General features: G+C 38.2%; 1 protein-coding gene across 1 annotated transcript in view; it reads left to right on the top strand.

The window, feature by feature from the left end:
- Positions 1 to 16,406, top strand: part of NFIL3 (nuclear factor, interleukin 3 regulated) — a 29,684-nt gene extending 13,278 nt beyond the window's left edge. The window contains exon 2 of the mRNA XM_089677151.1: positions 14,525 to 16,406. Coding sequence (XP_089533277.1) covers positions 14,713 to 16,101 — 1,389 coding nt within the window. The 5' untranslated portion in view covers positions 14,525 to 14,712 and the 3' untranslated portion in view covers positions 16,102 to 16,406. The remainder of the gene's footprint in view (positions 1 to 14,524) is intronic.
- Positions 16,407 to 16,868: the final 462 nt, after the last annotated feature.

The following is a 16,868-nucleotide window of genomic DNA, read 5'->3' as shown; positions in this document are numbered from 1 at the left end:
TTATAATCTATTTCAAGTTTTAGGGGGGGGTTAAATTACAGATATACATATTAATTAAAACGGGCTACACATCTAACATATGCTTTCGTAATGTGAGATAATATTACTGCATGGGTACAGCAATGAATGTGACATTCTCCAAACATTCACTGCAACTGTAACTTCCTGATGAATGTGTTTGAAATTACAGTGATTGATTAGTTAAAGGCTAACTCCACCTTTCTGGGAAAAAAATAAATGCAGATATATTTACAGCAAAAAAATGGGCATTTATTTTTTTTTTGCATATGAGCAATCAGCAGTTCACCTCATTTTGTATTCCACTGAGAAAAACAAGTCAGTCTGCTATGATGGAAGATGGGACTTGTAGTTCAGTCATGCACAGATCTCTGTTATAAATGTGACCAATAATATAAGATAGCATGTAACTTCCATAATGAAAATAGCTTATCCTAGCTTCTACTAACTATACAAATGTTTCCTCAAGGTGTAAATGAAATATCAGACAACTGGAATTGTGAATGTATGAAAACATGACATCTATGGTGACTGTCATTAGCAACTGTTGGGCAATTTTGAGCCATGTTTTCTCCTCTTTTTTTCAAAATACATTCTCAGATAAGCACAAAAGGCAGCAGAGATTTTTTTTTTTTTTTGCAGCTGATCAATAATATTATAAAAAAAAACTTCAGAGGATAAAACATGAAATTTTTGGTAATTAAGACAACGGAGTGTCCTCCTAAGACTCCATCCCGTGTGAAACACATAGCATAAAACACATATCCACCATTATAACAGTGTTGCCTAGCAATTTTGAAACTGCCTATTAAGTTGGTTAATTCATCCATTGGCTGTAGGTGCCATGTCAGGTTTGTGGTGGAGCCAGGTATTAAAAATCTGATCAAGTGCTTCTTAGACCAATTAGGTCATCTTCCAAATTTCACCCAGTCATGCTAATATCCGCTATTCAATCACTTACCTTGACAAATGGATATTGACCTGAAATTATTTATCCCACATACAGGATTAGTTTGAGCTGCAACAATCATGGCCCATTGTCCATTTTTTATTTAAATGGTAAAGGCGGTTTCAGCAGCAAGCCATAGTATGGAAAGTTAGAATGTACAAAGGGATATGACAATGTCATGAAGTCTGCAATCCTAATAAGATCAGGTTTTACACAAACAAAGCGAAAGTCAAAGTGTTCATGGTATATTCACACTGGGCTGTGTGGGCCATTGTGGTAGCAAGTGTTAGTTTTCAGTGTTGTGGGTATTCAGGTCACCCCATGTACTACAAGAAGAAAAAGAATAGGAAAAGTGGGTAGGGGGAAGGGGGGCCAGGCAGTTGGGGGGAAAATGGCTGTGGTAGTTCATGTGGGGCAGCAGTCTTTGATCCTGGTCAATGGGTTTCGGCGGTATTAAACCCAATAGGTAAAATTTAATATTGCAGCTTACCAACTGTTAGGTGTGGCGGCTACATAGTTTTCTTTTATTTCTCCTGGTGATCTGGCCTGTAACACACTTCTTTCTTAAATAATCGACTCATTTCCCCCATCCACATATTGTATTGTAAAGCGCTGAGCAAACTGTTGGTGCTATATAAATCCTGTATAATAATAATGTGAATGAGAGAATCCTCCCCAGAGAGCTATTGTATTTCAAGGGGAGACACTGCTGCCATCAGAATACACTGATCAGCGTTGCAGGCTATAGCATGCAGCACTGATTGAACAGGGAAAATCTGACTGGGTGGTTGTACAGAAGTCGATTGGTAGATCGACTTCTGTACAACCTGCCTACCTATATATGAATGGAAATTCAGCCAGTCCCTACTGAACTGGCCAAGTTTCAGTTCAAATTCCAGCTAACACTTTATAGACAGTTAGTTTTAGTATTAGTTACAGCAAATAGTTTTTTTTTCCATTTTGGGATAAATGTTTTTTTTTATATAAATGAATAAAAGTTGACTATTGTAAGCATCCCTGGCAGTTTTAAATCTCATCCCTCTGTCTGATACTGGATAGCTTGGTTTTTAAAAATAAGTTGAAAAATAACAGACTTACTCACTGGATCATAAAGTAATAATAAAATAAAAAAAAAAAAACTAAATGAAAACTATAGCAGCCACCACATCTAAGATTCATACAATTTTGTTTTTGCTTTTTTAATATAGTTTTAATGAATGGTGTTACAGTAGGAAGCTCTTAAATAGAGCTCGTAAAAGCAATCCAGATACTCCAACTGGAAATGTATTATTCAAATCTATCACGTAGTAGGGCTATCATTTCCTTTATACATTGTAGGTGAGTAATATCAGTGATCCATTCAGGGAGATGTTCTACCCAGTACCCCAAGATAATGGTTCTGGTGATCAGAAGAAAGAAGCACAACAGGCCTGGTGGTGGAGATGTAACCCAGGAGTGTGATTTCTGATATCAGTAGTATTTTGAGGCTTGTGACTTGCTCATATGTAGTGAAAATTTGTAACCAGAAGGCTTGAATCAAAGGGCATGACCGTATAGCATGGTTCCTTTTTTTTGCAATGCCATTACTGGTCCAAGGCTAAAGGGAATATTATCTGTATGGAGGAAGGGAATTGATACCAGTGTGTTAGGATTTCTCCTAAACCACAGATACAATGTAAAAAAATTTTTGGAGATTGTTTTTGATGAAAAAATGTTTCAGGTTTGTTTCTCAGGCAGAGATGTAATACAGCTGGTAGTGAATGCCTGGTTCAGGAGGATAGCATAAAGTTGAGAGATTGAGTGAGTAGGGGTTTGAGATTGGAGACAGAGGTTCAATACCAGGTTGTAGAAGTAGATCTGTGGTTAGGGTACCAAAAGAACCCAAGCACCCAGCTCATAGTGCCTTGGTTATTGGAGAGACACCCCTACTTGACTGTTGTCTATCTTTATGTTGCTATAAATTATGACTTAGATTTGATTGAGTTAGTTGTAGTTAGTGCTCCCCTTTTATTCAGATTAACATGTAAATCCTTCTTTTTTTTTTTTTTTCAAGAACATAGAAAAGAAAACCGCTTTCCATAAAGTATATCGTTTTTTACAGGTCTGAATTCAGCAGTATTGTAAGATTATGGGCCCATGCACATATCTGTGTTGTGCTCAGTAATTTTGCATGCTGTGTTCAGTATAAAGTTATTAAATATAAAATGGAAAGCAGAAAATTCTGTGCCCGCAGTTATTATTTATGGGTAATTTATGCGTGTACACAAGTAAACGCAAATACATGTTGGGACTGAAGTAAAGGAATGGAATAATTTTTATGGATGTAAATATTTTATGTATGTTTAGGTGTCTAAACATGAGTAAACAGAAGCAATTTACTGACCAGTGCATGCAAAAATAGATATCAGTATTTTTATTAGACCCCTGTGAATGAATCCAAACTGTAATTATGACTAAACTTCTGCAAGTGCCAAAGGCATTAGAGGGTTAGATGTTGGGATACTAGGTAGCATCTCTTCACGTTCTAACTGCTGGACAGTATTTTTTTTTTTTTCAGAATCATAGTGCATACTTGCATACATCTCCAGTGCTGATTTTATCTTAGAAAATAGCTATCTACTGAAAAAATCCAACTGCAATTACCAGCCTGTGCATACATGTACAGTTTCATATCAGAAGTGATTATGTGAATTTATGTGACAGATGGTGAACACCAACATTGGGGAAATCTTTTCATTCCATTAAATAGACAATGCTGTAACATGGCCCACAATGCATAAGTTACCTGGACCTGTTGAATTCATATAATTGGAGAAAATAATTATTTATAAAATTTCTGTAACTTTTGATGTTGTTATCAGAACTGAAGGAAGTATACTTTGTAGCAGCTGAGTAATAACTACATATTGCCCAATGAACAGAAAACAAAAATCAACTAAACCCCCCCAAAACACCAAGCATGACTAAAACTTACCCTGATAAATGTCATGACTGAAATCCGGTAAATGACCTCACTGGCTATGTGCTAGTTCTTTCATTTGTGCTTAACTGTATTATATCTATTAACAAAATGTTTTCAAATTCATGCAATGAAGTTACTCATCACCAGAACTTTTTTTTTCTCATAAAAGAGGTGCAGGAAGATGACCATGACCCCCCCAAACTCCACTCTCCTCCCCACACACACCCTTCAAACTGCATCAAATAGCGGGTGTGGTCAAATTTCAATAATTGTGGGAGGGTCTTAAAAGGACTCTAAATATCAGGAGTTCAATATGTGCAGAGTTCAGAACTCAACCTTCCACTGAATCCCCTATCCACATCTCACTTTCACCCCTCTTCAACTCTGACCTCTGCCCTCCTTAAAAGCTCCACCATCTTCCGCATGCCTTGCTATATTAAGCTGAAGTACCTAGCCAGCTCTAGTACTTCCCCACACACTGTAGGCGTCTCTCTCCCTTGCAGAGAAACCATCCATTGGGGTCTTGCACCAGCATCTCCCTTGCTCCATCCTGTACTCAATGGGAGCTGCTCAGGAGATCAGATGTGTGGAAGCCATTGGGAGACAAGCTGTCACTTGTAAACAAAGAAGCCGGATTTCTGTGTTTACAAGTGATAGTAGCAAGCAAGGAGAAGAGGACCTGAGCCAGAGTTGGTGGAACTGAGTTCCACCAAGTTCCAGCTGAAAGAAAGCCCTGGCCATCACAGTTCAGTCTGTAAAGCTGTTTCTAAGACATCCAATAGGTTTCGACCTAAAACATCTTTCTGTAATCCAGCTGCACACCCCAAAACCCCCAAGAAAGTCTGGGGATTTTTATGTACTCAGGGACATGAAAAAGAACACTTCAGTTTATCAAAATGACTGTTGTAAGTACAGTACAATAAGATATGATGAAGAAAACCCATTTTAAGGCCTCATGCCAACTGGACATTTTATGTAACTCTCCTAGAAGCCTCATCCTGGCAGCAGCGTCTTGGGCAAAAAGAAAAGCCTGACACTTGCAAAAGTATGTAACGCATTTAGCCGTGTTTACAGGCATCAATTCGTTGCACTGGCCAGAATAAAGAATTTATTCTGGCCCTTGAAATTAATTAGTGTTCAAGTGCAAAACGAACCTTTCATTAACACGCATTTACACGCTTCAATCGTTTTTTCTTGCCAAAAATCTGTTTCTCCTGGACATGCTGTCATTCTTTTTTTTTTTTTTCTTCCTCTAAACTCCTCGAAAAGTTTGTGTACATGGACACGCCACAGCAAAACTGGTGTGAACTGACACCATAACGTACTTTTGTCTTGTTTATACATGGGGGTTGCCTGAAAATAGCTCTAAGACTAGGTGGAAAAGAAGGTATTTGATTTGAGATATCCAAGTTACAAAGTCCTATTGATTTGGTTCTTACACTGTTGGTGTAGTCCCTTAACAGGGACATGTACTACAGATTAATTCATTCATTGCAACAGTTGGCCCATTCAGAAATGAATATCGGAGGGAAAGCAAGAGCTTTTAAGTGAGCTTGTTATATCAAAAGAGATATTCTGACTTGGAGTGTTACTAAACCCAGGACCCTGCATTCACTACATCTGGTCTCCCACAATACACAGAATATGGAAATGCAATTATTTTAGTAAATATAAACAGCTAAATACCTTTTCTTGTCAGCAGTTAGAGCAGTCTTGTGACTTCTATTAGTGTCCAGCAGAGCACTGGTTAAAGCTTGTAGAAGGAGTTTTCTTTCTGCTCTAGGAGGATGCAGAACTCCTGACCTCTGTCTGAACAGTGCTGATTTGCCCTGTGCTGATCACATGCACTCATCCAAAAAAAAAAAAAAAAAAGAAAACCTCTCTAGCAATACACACCAAACTGAGCATGTGCAGAGTATCTCCACACTATATGTCTTATCAGGAGATAAGACTTAAGAGGGAGACAATGGAAGAAGAGGAGGATCAGAGAAGACAGGATAAAACAGCCTTTTTACACAATGCAGAGGATTAACCCCTTAGGTTCCACAGTGAGTAAATCAAGCATGCTTCACTGCATATACAGACTGATTTTACTGTTGTGGGTTTAGTAACATTTCAAGCTGACCATACATGGACTGTACAAATTTCGTTCAATGTATGGGCACTGTGGTTGAACAGAATTCCATCTACCAACTGACTTCAACCAGCCTGTTTGAAAATTTCCACTCAATCAGCGCTGCAAGACTTTAGCATGCAGCGCTGATCAGTATATTCTGATGGCAGGGAAGTATCTCCGCTGTTAGAATACAAAGACAACGGGGAGGATTTCCGCATCCACACATTCGTAATCGGGTCAGGTTTTTTTTTTTCTTTCAACTTGTTAGATGAATGAAAAAACTTACTAATCTATGGCCTGCCTTATGGCTGGTTCACACCTGGATAACACGGGAACGCAGTCCACCTTTCTTTGATTCCTGCACATTCCCCTGCAGTGCGATTTTACAACCCATTCATTTGAATGTGCTGCAAATCACACTAGACTACACAAAAAGTAGTGCATGCACTACTTTTAATAAATGCACCACACCAAATAGCATGGTACTGCGGTACCATGCGATTTTGGTGGCCACAAATGCACTGCATTTGCCATCTGTGTTTCAGATGCCATTAAGAATATATTGGCACCCACAACAGATTGCAAAGGCAGTGCATTATGAGCGTAATGTGAGAGATGTGCCTTTCCTGCACTTTGTGCTGGCGTGAACCAGCCCTTAATCACAGCACAGCTAAGCATAAAATGTTCTGTTTCTTATAAAGAAAAACAAACAAACCTTTCACTGTCCACTTCCAGGAGTGATGGGAAGATTTCGAGCAACCAGTTTTCTTAGTGAGATAGCTGTCAAATCCATCAGTGACCATGATCAATTTCTGAAATGGGTGTGATACATAAACATAGGTAATGTTTCTGTCTGCAACCACAAAAAAATGCCAGTGTGAATTACTCAACTATAACAAACTATTGCAATAAAATGAATGGGGCCATACATGGTCACACCATCACAAGATGACCTAGTGATAGTGAATGTTTGTAAGCAACTGAGTTATATCATCAGACACAGACTTTCCAGTATACCAGAAACTTTTTTCCCCCAGTTTTGGGGCAATGCTCATAAAAGGCAAGAGATGGGTGATTTGTGCAGAGATTGTGCCAAGGTTGACCAGATCTCTTAGGGCCTCAGGAGTATTTGGCATGCGGCTCCCAACACAGTTCCAGTGCAAGAAAAAGGCAAATAGATTTAATACCTTTTTTTTAGTTCAGACCAATGAGCTGCATTAGTATGTATGTAACAAATAGGACATGTTTCATTTTTATGCATTGTGATGTGCTGTAATGTGTCACAACACGACAGCACAATGCAATAACATACACAAGGTAAAAGAAAGAAAAAGTATTACGGTGCAGCTCAACCTAATGCGAAGCTTCACCCAAAAGAAGTTCTGCTTTTCGTGCACCTTTCCCCCTCATCTGCCATATTCAGAATGTGTCTTTTTTATGGGGGTAGTGGGTACCTGATTTTGACAGGCAAGTGTGTGATTTTTTTTTTCAAGTCAGCAGCTACTTATTTGTACCTGCTGACTTAAATTTTTGTTTACAGGGTGAAGAGCCTCTTGCACACTGCAGCTTGAAAAAAGCTCAGTAGTTTTTTTGTTTTTTTGTTTTTTTTAATGAGGTAACATGTAGACTATTATTTACAATGTGCCTGTACACACAAGCACATAAACAGGTGCAGCGTATTCCTCAGCAAAAACAAATATTCTCAAAAATTCTGCATTTTTGGTCAGTAATTTACACTGCTTGCGAGCAAATATGCACATATGATCCTATATAATAATGCATTTTCCCTAAGAAAATATTGTATGCGCAAAAAGGTGCATAAAAATAAATGCCTGAAATTACGTCCAAAAAACAGATGTTCACACATCAGTACTGTGTGCAAGAGGCCAGGCTCCATGTACACTGCAGCTGATAAACTCACATTTAGGAGCTTTTCCTTTTTTCTTTTCTTTTTTTTTTTTTAGCAGCCCCTGAACTCTCCCTAATGTTTTCCTATGTGTCCATGTACACTATGTCATTTACAGGCAGTTGAGTTTACAGTCGTTTTTTTTAAATGCACCAAACCGCGTATATAAGCGTTTGGAAAATTTTTTTAAATCTTCCATTTCCAGATGCCGTCCAGAGCCTTTTTTCATCATGAAAAATGCATTCAAAGTGTTTTCCCGGTACTCAAATGGACCCGGTACACCACCACCACTTTGAGGTTTTGCATGAAAGAAAATATGTTAGACACTGCTGCAATAATTTCTGCACAGAAATGAGCTGGAACACACCCAAACACCGCAAAAAAAAAAAAAGACAGGTAATCTCAACAAATACCGCTCTCTCTGCTTCTGCTCTCTCTATTTCTCTCAAAATGTCTAAAATAGTAAAATTTTTTTTTTCACTGCATTTTGGGTATTTTGGAAGGTCTTTTGAGGTTCTCTTTAAAAAACGCAAACGCACATAAACGCGGTATGCAAACGCAGCTAAACAGATGTGTTTTTTTAACCTATGTTTTCCAGCAGTCAGTTTCCATCATTCAGAAGTGTCCGTGTACATGGAGCCCAAGAATGTATGCCAGTGTGTGTGTGTTATATGCATGCTAACACAAGCTGTGAACAAGCTCTAATTTAAGAGGTTTATCCAGCCAGGGTCAGCAAATAATACATTTCTTCTTTACTTAGCAAAATAGTGTTCACTTCAGAATCCACCTAAGGCCACATGCACATCAGGCATTTTGTCAGTGTGAGGCCAGTTCTGGCAATTTAGTGCAAATGTCCAGAGCGCAGAATACCTGTGTTCTGGCTGTTCATCCCTGGATACATAGGGCCATAAATGTGAATACCACTCAGTACAGCCTTCAGCCCCTCTACCTGCAGCAGCTTTCAGGCTGCCATACCCTTTGAAAGGCTGCAGGTGAATTGCACCTATTCCTCCTGGGTGCACTAAAACATTGCGGTTGGTCCCACACAGGCTAAAAGCCTAGTGGCCCAAGTGGCAACTAAAAAAAGTACGTTGACAGATAAACAAAAAAAAAAAATATTTCCTTTTTGTTGCCTCTTTAAAACAAAGGACCACTGCGATAGCATGCATATATATATCTAGATATATATCTATATATAGATATATATATCTATATATATCTTAATCCTTCTAGTAAAACATGATTTTCAGTTGGGAAGGTTTAAAAAAAACAAATCCTGTGTGGTTATTGAAAACAGGCACATTCCGATATCCAATAAGAATTTTTTTAGAATCCAGCTTAAGTTTGTTGTAAAGTCTCCAAGTGGCCCCAGTTTTGTATATGTATGCATATTACTTTATGTGCTGGGTAATTTAGAGCCTTTGTGATAAAACATAATGAAAGTACTGTTGAAAGAAATGCTATTATACTGTTTGAACTGCTCTTACTGTCATTACCACAAACTAAATAAAAGAACAAGCAGCACTGACTCATGTGAAGAAGGATTAAGATCTGTTTTATGAGGAATCACTGCAGTAAATGATAATCATTGATTTTCATGGTAAATCTCTTTTTTTTTTTTTATTCGTACAAGAATAGGATTTTCATTGCTGGAGCTCATGTGCTTTATGATTTTTAATAACCTCCATGAAAAAACATGGAACTGCAAAATCTGTGAACCAGATGAGTATGCCAGGAGTTTAAAAAAAATAGGATTCTTATACTTACCGTAAGATCAGTTTCTTGGCGTTCATTAAAGTGGAACTGAACGCTGCTGGTTTTTTTTTCTTAAATAGGCCTAAAGGAGCTAGTAGCCACCATGTGCTAGTATATGCAGCATAGTTGCACACTTTGGCAAACTTAACTGACAAGTGATCCCCTCCACCTCTGTACTAGTCACAGGCATTTTTCTTCTTCCGTCCGAGTTCGGACTGTTCTGGCGCTTGATTTGCTGGGCCACAGCTCAGTGTACATCAATACTGCCAGGCAGGAAGAAGCAGTTGTAACCAATAGCACCATTCTGGCATAAACATCTACCTGTTAGCATTTTTTTTTTTTTAGACAGGATTATTTGGACACTGACAACAAAAAAATACAATGAATTTCTGACCTTCCACTAGAAAGCCAAAACTACAAAGGGGTAGGACCTGTGTTCCTTAACCCCTTCATGACCAAGGTAAAAACGAACCTTAATGCCCAAACCCAATTTTGCAACTTTGACATGCATAAGCAAAACTGCCCATATCATCACAACTACCTAGTGTATCCAGGTGGATTATACCTTGTTTTTTTCAGGACAAATTGTGGATGCAGGGAGCTCCCCTGCTGCACCATTGTATTCTGATGACCTTTTATGGGTTTAGTTAAAGCCTCCGGGTTGCATGATCTCTATGTACACAGGCTCAATAGCTACCACATGTAGGTTAAAGTGGTTCTAAAGGCTCAAGGTTTTTTATCTTCATGTATTCTATGCATGAAGGTAAAAAAACCTTCTGGTGCAGCGGTCCCCCCCCCATCCCTCTTACCTTTTTATCTTACCTTACCTGACCCCCCTCTGATCCAGCAAAGTTCCACAGCCTCTGCTTTCTGGGGACTCTTCCTCTTTATTGGCCGAGACAGCTGCGGGAACCCATGATCACAGCCAGTGAGACAATGTGAAGAGAGCGGAGAATGGGGGGGGCACGGCTCTATGCTGCTGAACAGATAGAGCAGCAGCTTGGGGATGTGCACACAGTGCTGCATTCAGGGCAATCGGCATTCCCTGGGGCACTGCTTAACGGGGAGGAGCCAGGAGCATTATCGGAGACCCGAAAAGAAGAGGAACGGGGCTGCTCTGTGCAAAATCCCTGCACAGAGCAGGTAAGTATAGACGTGTCTGTTATTTAAGAAAAAAAAGGGGAATAGCCACTTAAAGCAAACTAGCTATAGCCTATCTGGATATTATAGAAGACATGGCATTGTTACAAAACTACAAACATAGGTGTGTGTGTGTGTATATATATATATATATATATATATATATATATATATATATATTTAGAATACATTATCTTTCATTGCTGGAAATACATGTGACATAGTCTGGCAGTTGTCCGCTTAAAATACAAATGAGGCACCATGCCACATTCCAAACTAGTTAATCAGTGGGCATGGTGTCTGTTGGGAAAGATTCAGCACCTGTTTGTGTGCCTAGTGGTTATATTTGGGTTTTATTTTGCAGCACAATTATTGGAATGCTTCTTTTTTTTTTTTTTTCTTTTTACATGATCATTGTTTAAATTTTTCTAGATTTATTTACATTTTTAACTTAACTGGACTCTTTTTGATGTGAGGTTGAGGCATTAAGGATAAATAATTTTTCTTTTTTTTAACATAACTGAATTTCATTTTATGTGGGAGGACATTAATGGTAAAAAGAAACCAATTTACCCCAGTAATGCCTAATTTCACACGTGTGGTAATTTGCTACAAATAAATATAGCAAATTAAGCTTTATAATATGTTTTCATAGATATGATGACTTAGTAAATTACAGATGTGGGTAAACATGCATCAGGGGTGGAAATTAAAAAAAACAAAAACTACTTGTCCAAGGGACTTAATCGAGGTCCCAATCTACTTGTCCCTCAATACAATCTACTTGTCTTGATAAAAAAAAAAAACAATTATCAGAATGTAAAATACAAAAGGTTGATATTATTTTTTAATTTTTACATTTTTTTTTTTTTAGGCAGGTGCTTTTAGAAATATCTAGGACTTTTAAAAATGAAAGGCGCTGTATGGCAACTTAAACTTGTTTTTTATTTTTCGCTGGAAAATTTTCAGTAAGATCCCATATCCCTCCTCTGCCCTGAAAAGCATTTGGTCACAGATTGGTGTGTCAAATGCTTTCCATTTTTAAAAATGGTGCCGTTTCCATCCAGCAAAGTGATGTATGCTCATCGCTTCCTGTTTCCTATATCCTAGAGACGGACAGAGTGGTGCTGGTCTTTGTCCACCTCTATGATCAGCCAGCAGAAGCACTGCTTGGTTGTTCGGGTGTCCTGGATTGGACAGGCTCTGTCTCCTTTCCCAGTGGATGGGACTCGGACAGTACAAGGCTGCAGATAACTGAATTATAACAAAAATTAAAAATGTAAATAAAAATCTAATTAAAAAAAAAATAAAATAAGTTAAATAAAAAACATATAATAATCTGCACATAATAATCAGATATTACCCACAAAAATATAAAATGTAAATAAAATACAATGTAAAGACGTCCAGACAGCCTGCAGAAGGCAGCAGGAGGGGACAGCTCCCCACTTCTCTGGAGCCGCTTGGAACGCTTTTACAAGATCCGACTGTTGGCTCTAAACCCTGCTGCTTGCCTGCAGCAGGGCTAAATGTATAAAAAAACTTCTTGTCTGGCGCCCGGATATGCATGTCCTAGGCATTGGGCGATAGGAATTCAACATCCCTGATGTATGTTGCAATTAGAAACTCAATTTAGTGCAATACACAGGTCACTATTAGCATTGGTAACTGTTGTAAATAAATTAAATATGTTCACATCAAACTGAAATACCAGCATTGATCCCCACTTGATCTTTTATATACAGTATAGATGTGGTCCAATATCTGAGGATGTGTATGCTGTCAGTTGGATATTATGTCATGTTATGGTGAGAGTGGATTGGACAAGTAAACAAATCATTGATATTTACAACACAGGATCATCAGATCTATGGCAGGATAAAACTGTGTCAAACATTAACATAAATAAAGTAAATTTCTTTGCTCTTATGCTAAAGATGGCTTGTACATTGCATTCAATTTGCCTCTTGACTTTATCTTTTCAAATAGTTTTTTTTACTCTTTGAGTGTTTTTATACTACGGAGAGAGATAAAATTAGATTAATGAGCTGTTGTAAATGAGTGAAGAGCTAACCTTGTTGGCTGCCTTTGTGTACCTTGGCAGAAAACACAGTGAGCATTAGCTGGCTGAAAATGTTCATGTGAACAGTTGTTCTTTTACTATTTTCGATTCACTGAAAATCTAACAAACCATTGTAAGTCACAAAAAGCAGAAGCATCATTTTTCTGCCAAGCAGAGTCATAGTCGGCAAGCCATCCATTTCACATACTGGCTAATCTTTTGTGGTATGAATTGCCTGTGCAAGGAAGTCACATGATCGCCGTTTGTTATTTTTAATTAGCAGCAATATCGTTATCAGACATGAATCACCTAAACTCAGTTTTCCAGAGCTAGAAATCACTCTTTTGTTTTTCCTTAAGGATAATCTGAGCAATAAGCCAACTGTAATTCTCAGTATGTTGGCAGGTTTTATTTAATGAAGCAAAAGCTAATATGCAAAGACACTATTCAGAAATCATCGTACAATTTGTTGACTGTGCTAAACTGATGTAAACTGAAGTCTGATTGGCTGCTATGGGCAATTGAATTCATTTTCAGATTGTAGATTCCAGTCCGTCATGTAATTAAAATCATTTGGTTTCCTGATTTTGCACTAGCTTGTAATGCCTAACATATTGCTAACATTGCCACACCAGTGAAGGTGTAAATTAAATGAGATGATGAAAGTTTTTAATTGCTGCAGATAGAACAGTACACAGAAAGGCTGTGCGTGTGAAATAATGTATTCATCAGTGAACACTGAAGATTCTAATAGCAGTTAATCTGAATAATAAAGACTGATAGCAGATAACTTGAGTTGAGGATTTTTAACAAGAGTTATGTTTGCTGACAGTGTTGTGTAAAATGAAAGCTACCTGACTCTGCACACGTACTGTCAGTTGTTGTTTGACACCCACCTGTATTTCCATCCATTCTTACCTTTGACCTTGATCCGTGAACTGTGCTAATCCCAAGTTACTAAATATAGTAGTAAAGGTAGTCCGTGTTAAAGGACAGCCATAACACAATTAGATTTTAAAACTTCCTGCATTTCATGTATAAAGCCAGTAATACCCTTGTGCTGCTGGTTTATTGATTTATGTGCCATAAATAGAACCATCCTATTACTAGAGAGAACATTTCTATGCAGAGAGATATTAAAGTATGATTTGTAGTGTTTTGTTTTCATGAAGTGTTTTTTCCCACAAAAGTCCACTTTTTCTACTTCTCTCTGAATTTCAAGTACCAATTATTCTACTCGGTCTCAATTCTTTCTTTTTATTGCATGATTTCAAATGAGACATGCAATGTTGCGAGCATGTGCGTAGTATGTCAGGGTTAAATATATCTAAGTTTATAACAAGATTACTGCACCTGATTACTGTTCCATATGAACCGCAAATAGGACTTGTATATTATGGTCTGTGAAAATGCAGAAGTGTATGAACTTGTGGTCGTACTAGCAAACCAACTTCTCTAGTGGTATCATAACTTCTTCTTCGCAAGAGGGACTTTTAGACAACTCATAGACAGACTTTCCAAAACCCTCACATATAGGTTGAGTTATTGTACATTCATTTGATCTTTTATGTCATTGGTTAATATTTAAAGTGTTGTTTTTTTGTTTTTTTTTGCAGGCAACAATGCCTATATGGATCATTTAGAGAAAATGGCTATATATGAACAACTTCAGCACCTGGAAAGAAATATCGATAGCAGATGGAATTTTGTATAACTGGTGTCTTCATGTTGATTTACTATAACAAATGCTGTGGAATTCTTCTCTCCAGCAACTGTGAATGGTGACTGACTCCAACTGGTGCTAATGCAGCTAAGGAAAATGCCAACCATTAAAAAAGAGGAATGCACAGATACAAGAAGTGGTATGGAGAACATCCTTGTGTTAAATTCTAATATGGCAGATATATCTGAATCAATGGATTCTAGTAATGATATGTTGTACAATGAAGGTGTTGGAAAAAACAAGTCAGCATCATGTCGCAGAAAAAGGGAATTCATTCCTGATGAAAAGAAAGATGCTATGTATTGGGAGAAGAGAAGGAAAAACAACGAGGCTGCTAAAAGATCACGAGAGAAACGCAGGCTGAATGACATGGTTTTAGAAAATAAACTTCTTGCACTGGGAGAGGAGAATGCTAACCTGAAAACTGAACTGCTGTCTTTAAAACTTAAGTTTGGTTTAATAAGTTCTGCATCATATGCTCAAGAGATACAAAAGGTTACAAGTGGCACAGCTGTATATTTTCAGGAGTACGCAACTGCCAAATCCAATGTACGATCTTTCTCAGGAGATCATGAACACGAACACCCTCTCATGACCAGTAGCTGCATTTCTGTAATCAAGCACTCCCCTCAGAGTTCTCTGTCAGATGCATCTGAGACATCATCTGGAGATCATATTCAACCAAACCCCTTTCACAACAGCTGCAGAACGCCAGAAATGAAGTTCCAAAGGATAAAGCAGGAACCCTTAGAGATAGAGACTTTTCCTCGGGAATCTAGAGAGGAAACCCCTTCCTACACCCCATCTATTTATCAGAACTTTATTAGAAGCACATTTCCTAGTTATTCCCATTCTCCTCCTCTACTGCAAATCAACAGTTCCTCCAGTAACTCTCCAAGGACATCAGAGACTGATGAGGGTGTGGTGGGAAAAACTTCTGATGGGGAGGATGAGCAGCAGGTTCCTAAAGGTCCAATTCATTCCCCTGTTGAACTAAAAAATGGTCATACAACAGTTATAAAAGTTCCTGAAGTGAATTCCTCTGCACTGCCACACAAACTGCGAATTAAGACTAAAGCTATGCAGGTCAAAGCGGAAACACTGGAGAATGAGCTTGCTGCCACACAAAAACTGCCCTTGCCAATTGACATGTCCTCAAAAAAGCACTTTCCACTCGAAAACCATAATGGTGAAAATGTGGTACATACATCTTTGTCCCCTTTATCAGTTCAAGTGACTAATATGCCAGACTGGCCTATTAAATCAGGACAGTGGCACCATAAGGAACTTGATAAAATCCCAGATATTTGCAAAACTGCTGGAATTGTCGGTATGACAGACAATGTTTACAAGGCTTCTGAGCCAGAAAGCTTGTATTTAAAACGAGGTATTGCAAATTTATCTGCTGAGGTTGCCACTCTGAAAAGACTTATAGTTGCTCAAGAAATCTGTACTTCAGATTCCAGCTAAGTTACTACTGAAATTAAATTTGATGCTTAATGTAATAAAGGGTGTTGTTTGCAGTAAATTGATATGTTTTGTAAAATTCTTATTTTCACTGGACTTGTGATGTCATTCACTGTTCTGTTCCTGTAATATGTCTACTAAATATTGTCTTTTGTGCACAATTATTCTGCCGATTGTGTTATTATGATCACTTTGCCTTGTGTACAGTTAGGTAGCAATTGCAAGGTTGTAAATATCTTATACATTATTTTTGCTGGTCTGTTTTAAACTGTGCAAGTTACCATGTATAATAAAGTATTGGTGACAAATATGTGACTCTGTTTTGCATGCATCCAACAGATTATTGGGTTGATTTACTAAAAGCGGAGTGTGAAAAATCTGGTGCAGCTCTGCATAGAAACCAATCGGCTTCCAGGTTTTATTGGAAAAACTTAACTGCTTCCCGTCCGCCCTATAGCAGATATACTGCTACAGGCCAGCACGGGTGTGCAAAATCACGTATATATAATACGTTATTTTGCATTTCCGGGTAGGGGGCGTGCACCCTATCTGCGCTGCCATTCGTGGCTTTGGCTGTCAATCATCGGGTCCCACAGCACAGCCATGCAAAGCAGTGTGCTTACAGTGAAGCACTAACACACAGCCCTTAGTAAAACAGCACACAGTTAACCCTTTGATCACCTTACATGTTAACCCCTTCCTGCCCAGTGCGATTAGTACAGTGTCAGAATGCCCGCCGCAGTCCCGCTATAAGTCACTGATCGCCACCA

The sequence above is a fragment of the Staurois parvus genome, unplaced genomic scaffold, assembly GCF_062004578.1.
Source record: "Staurois parvus isolate SC_StPar_1 unplaced genomic scaffold, SC_StPar_1.0 ptg000178l, whole genome shotgun sequence".
NCBI lineage: Eukaryota > Metazoa > Chordata > Amphibia > Anura > Ranidae > Staurois > Staurois parvus.
This window is presented reverse-complemented; position numbering and strand designations above follow the sequence as displayed.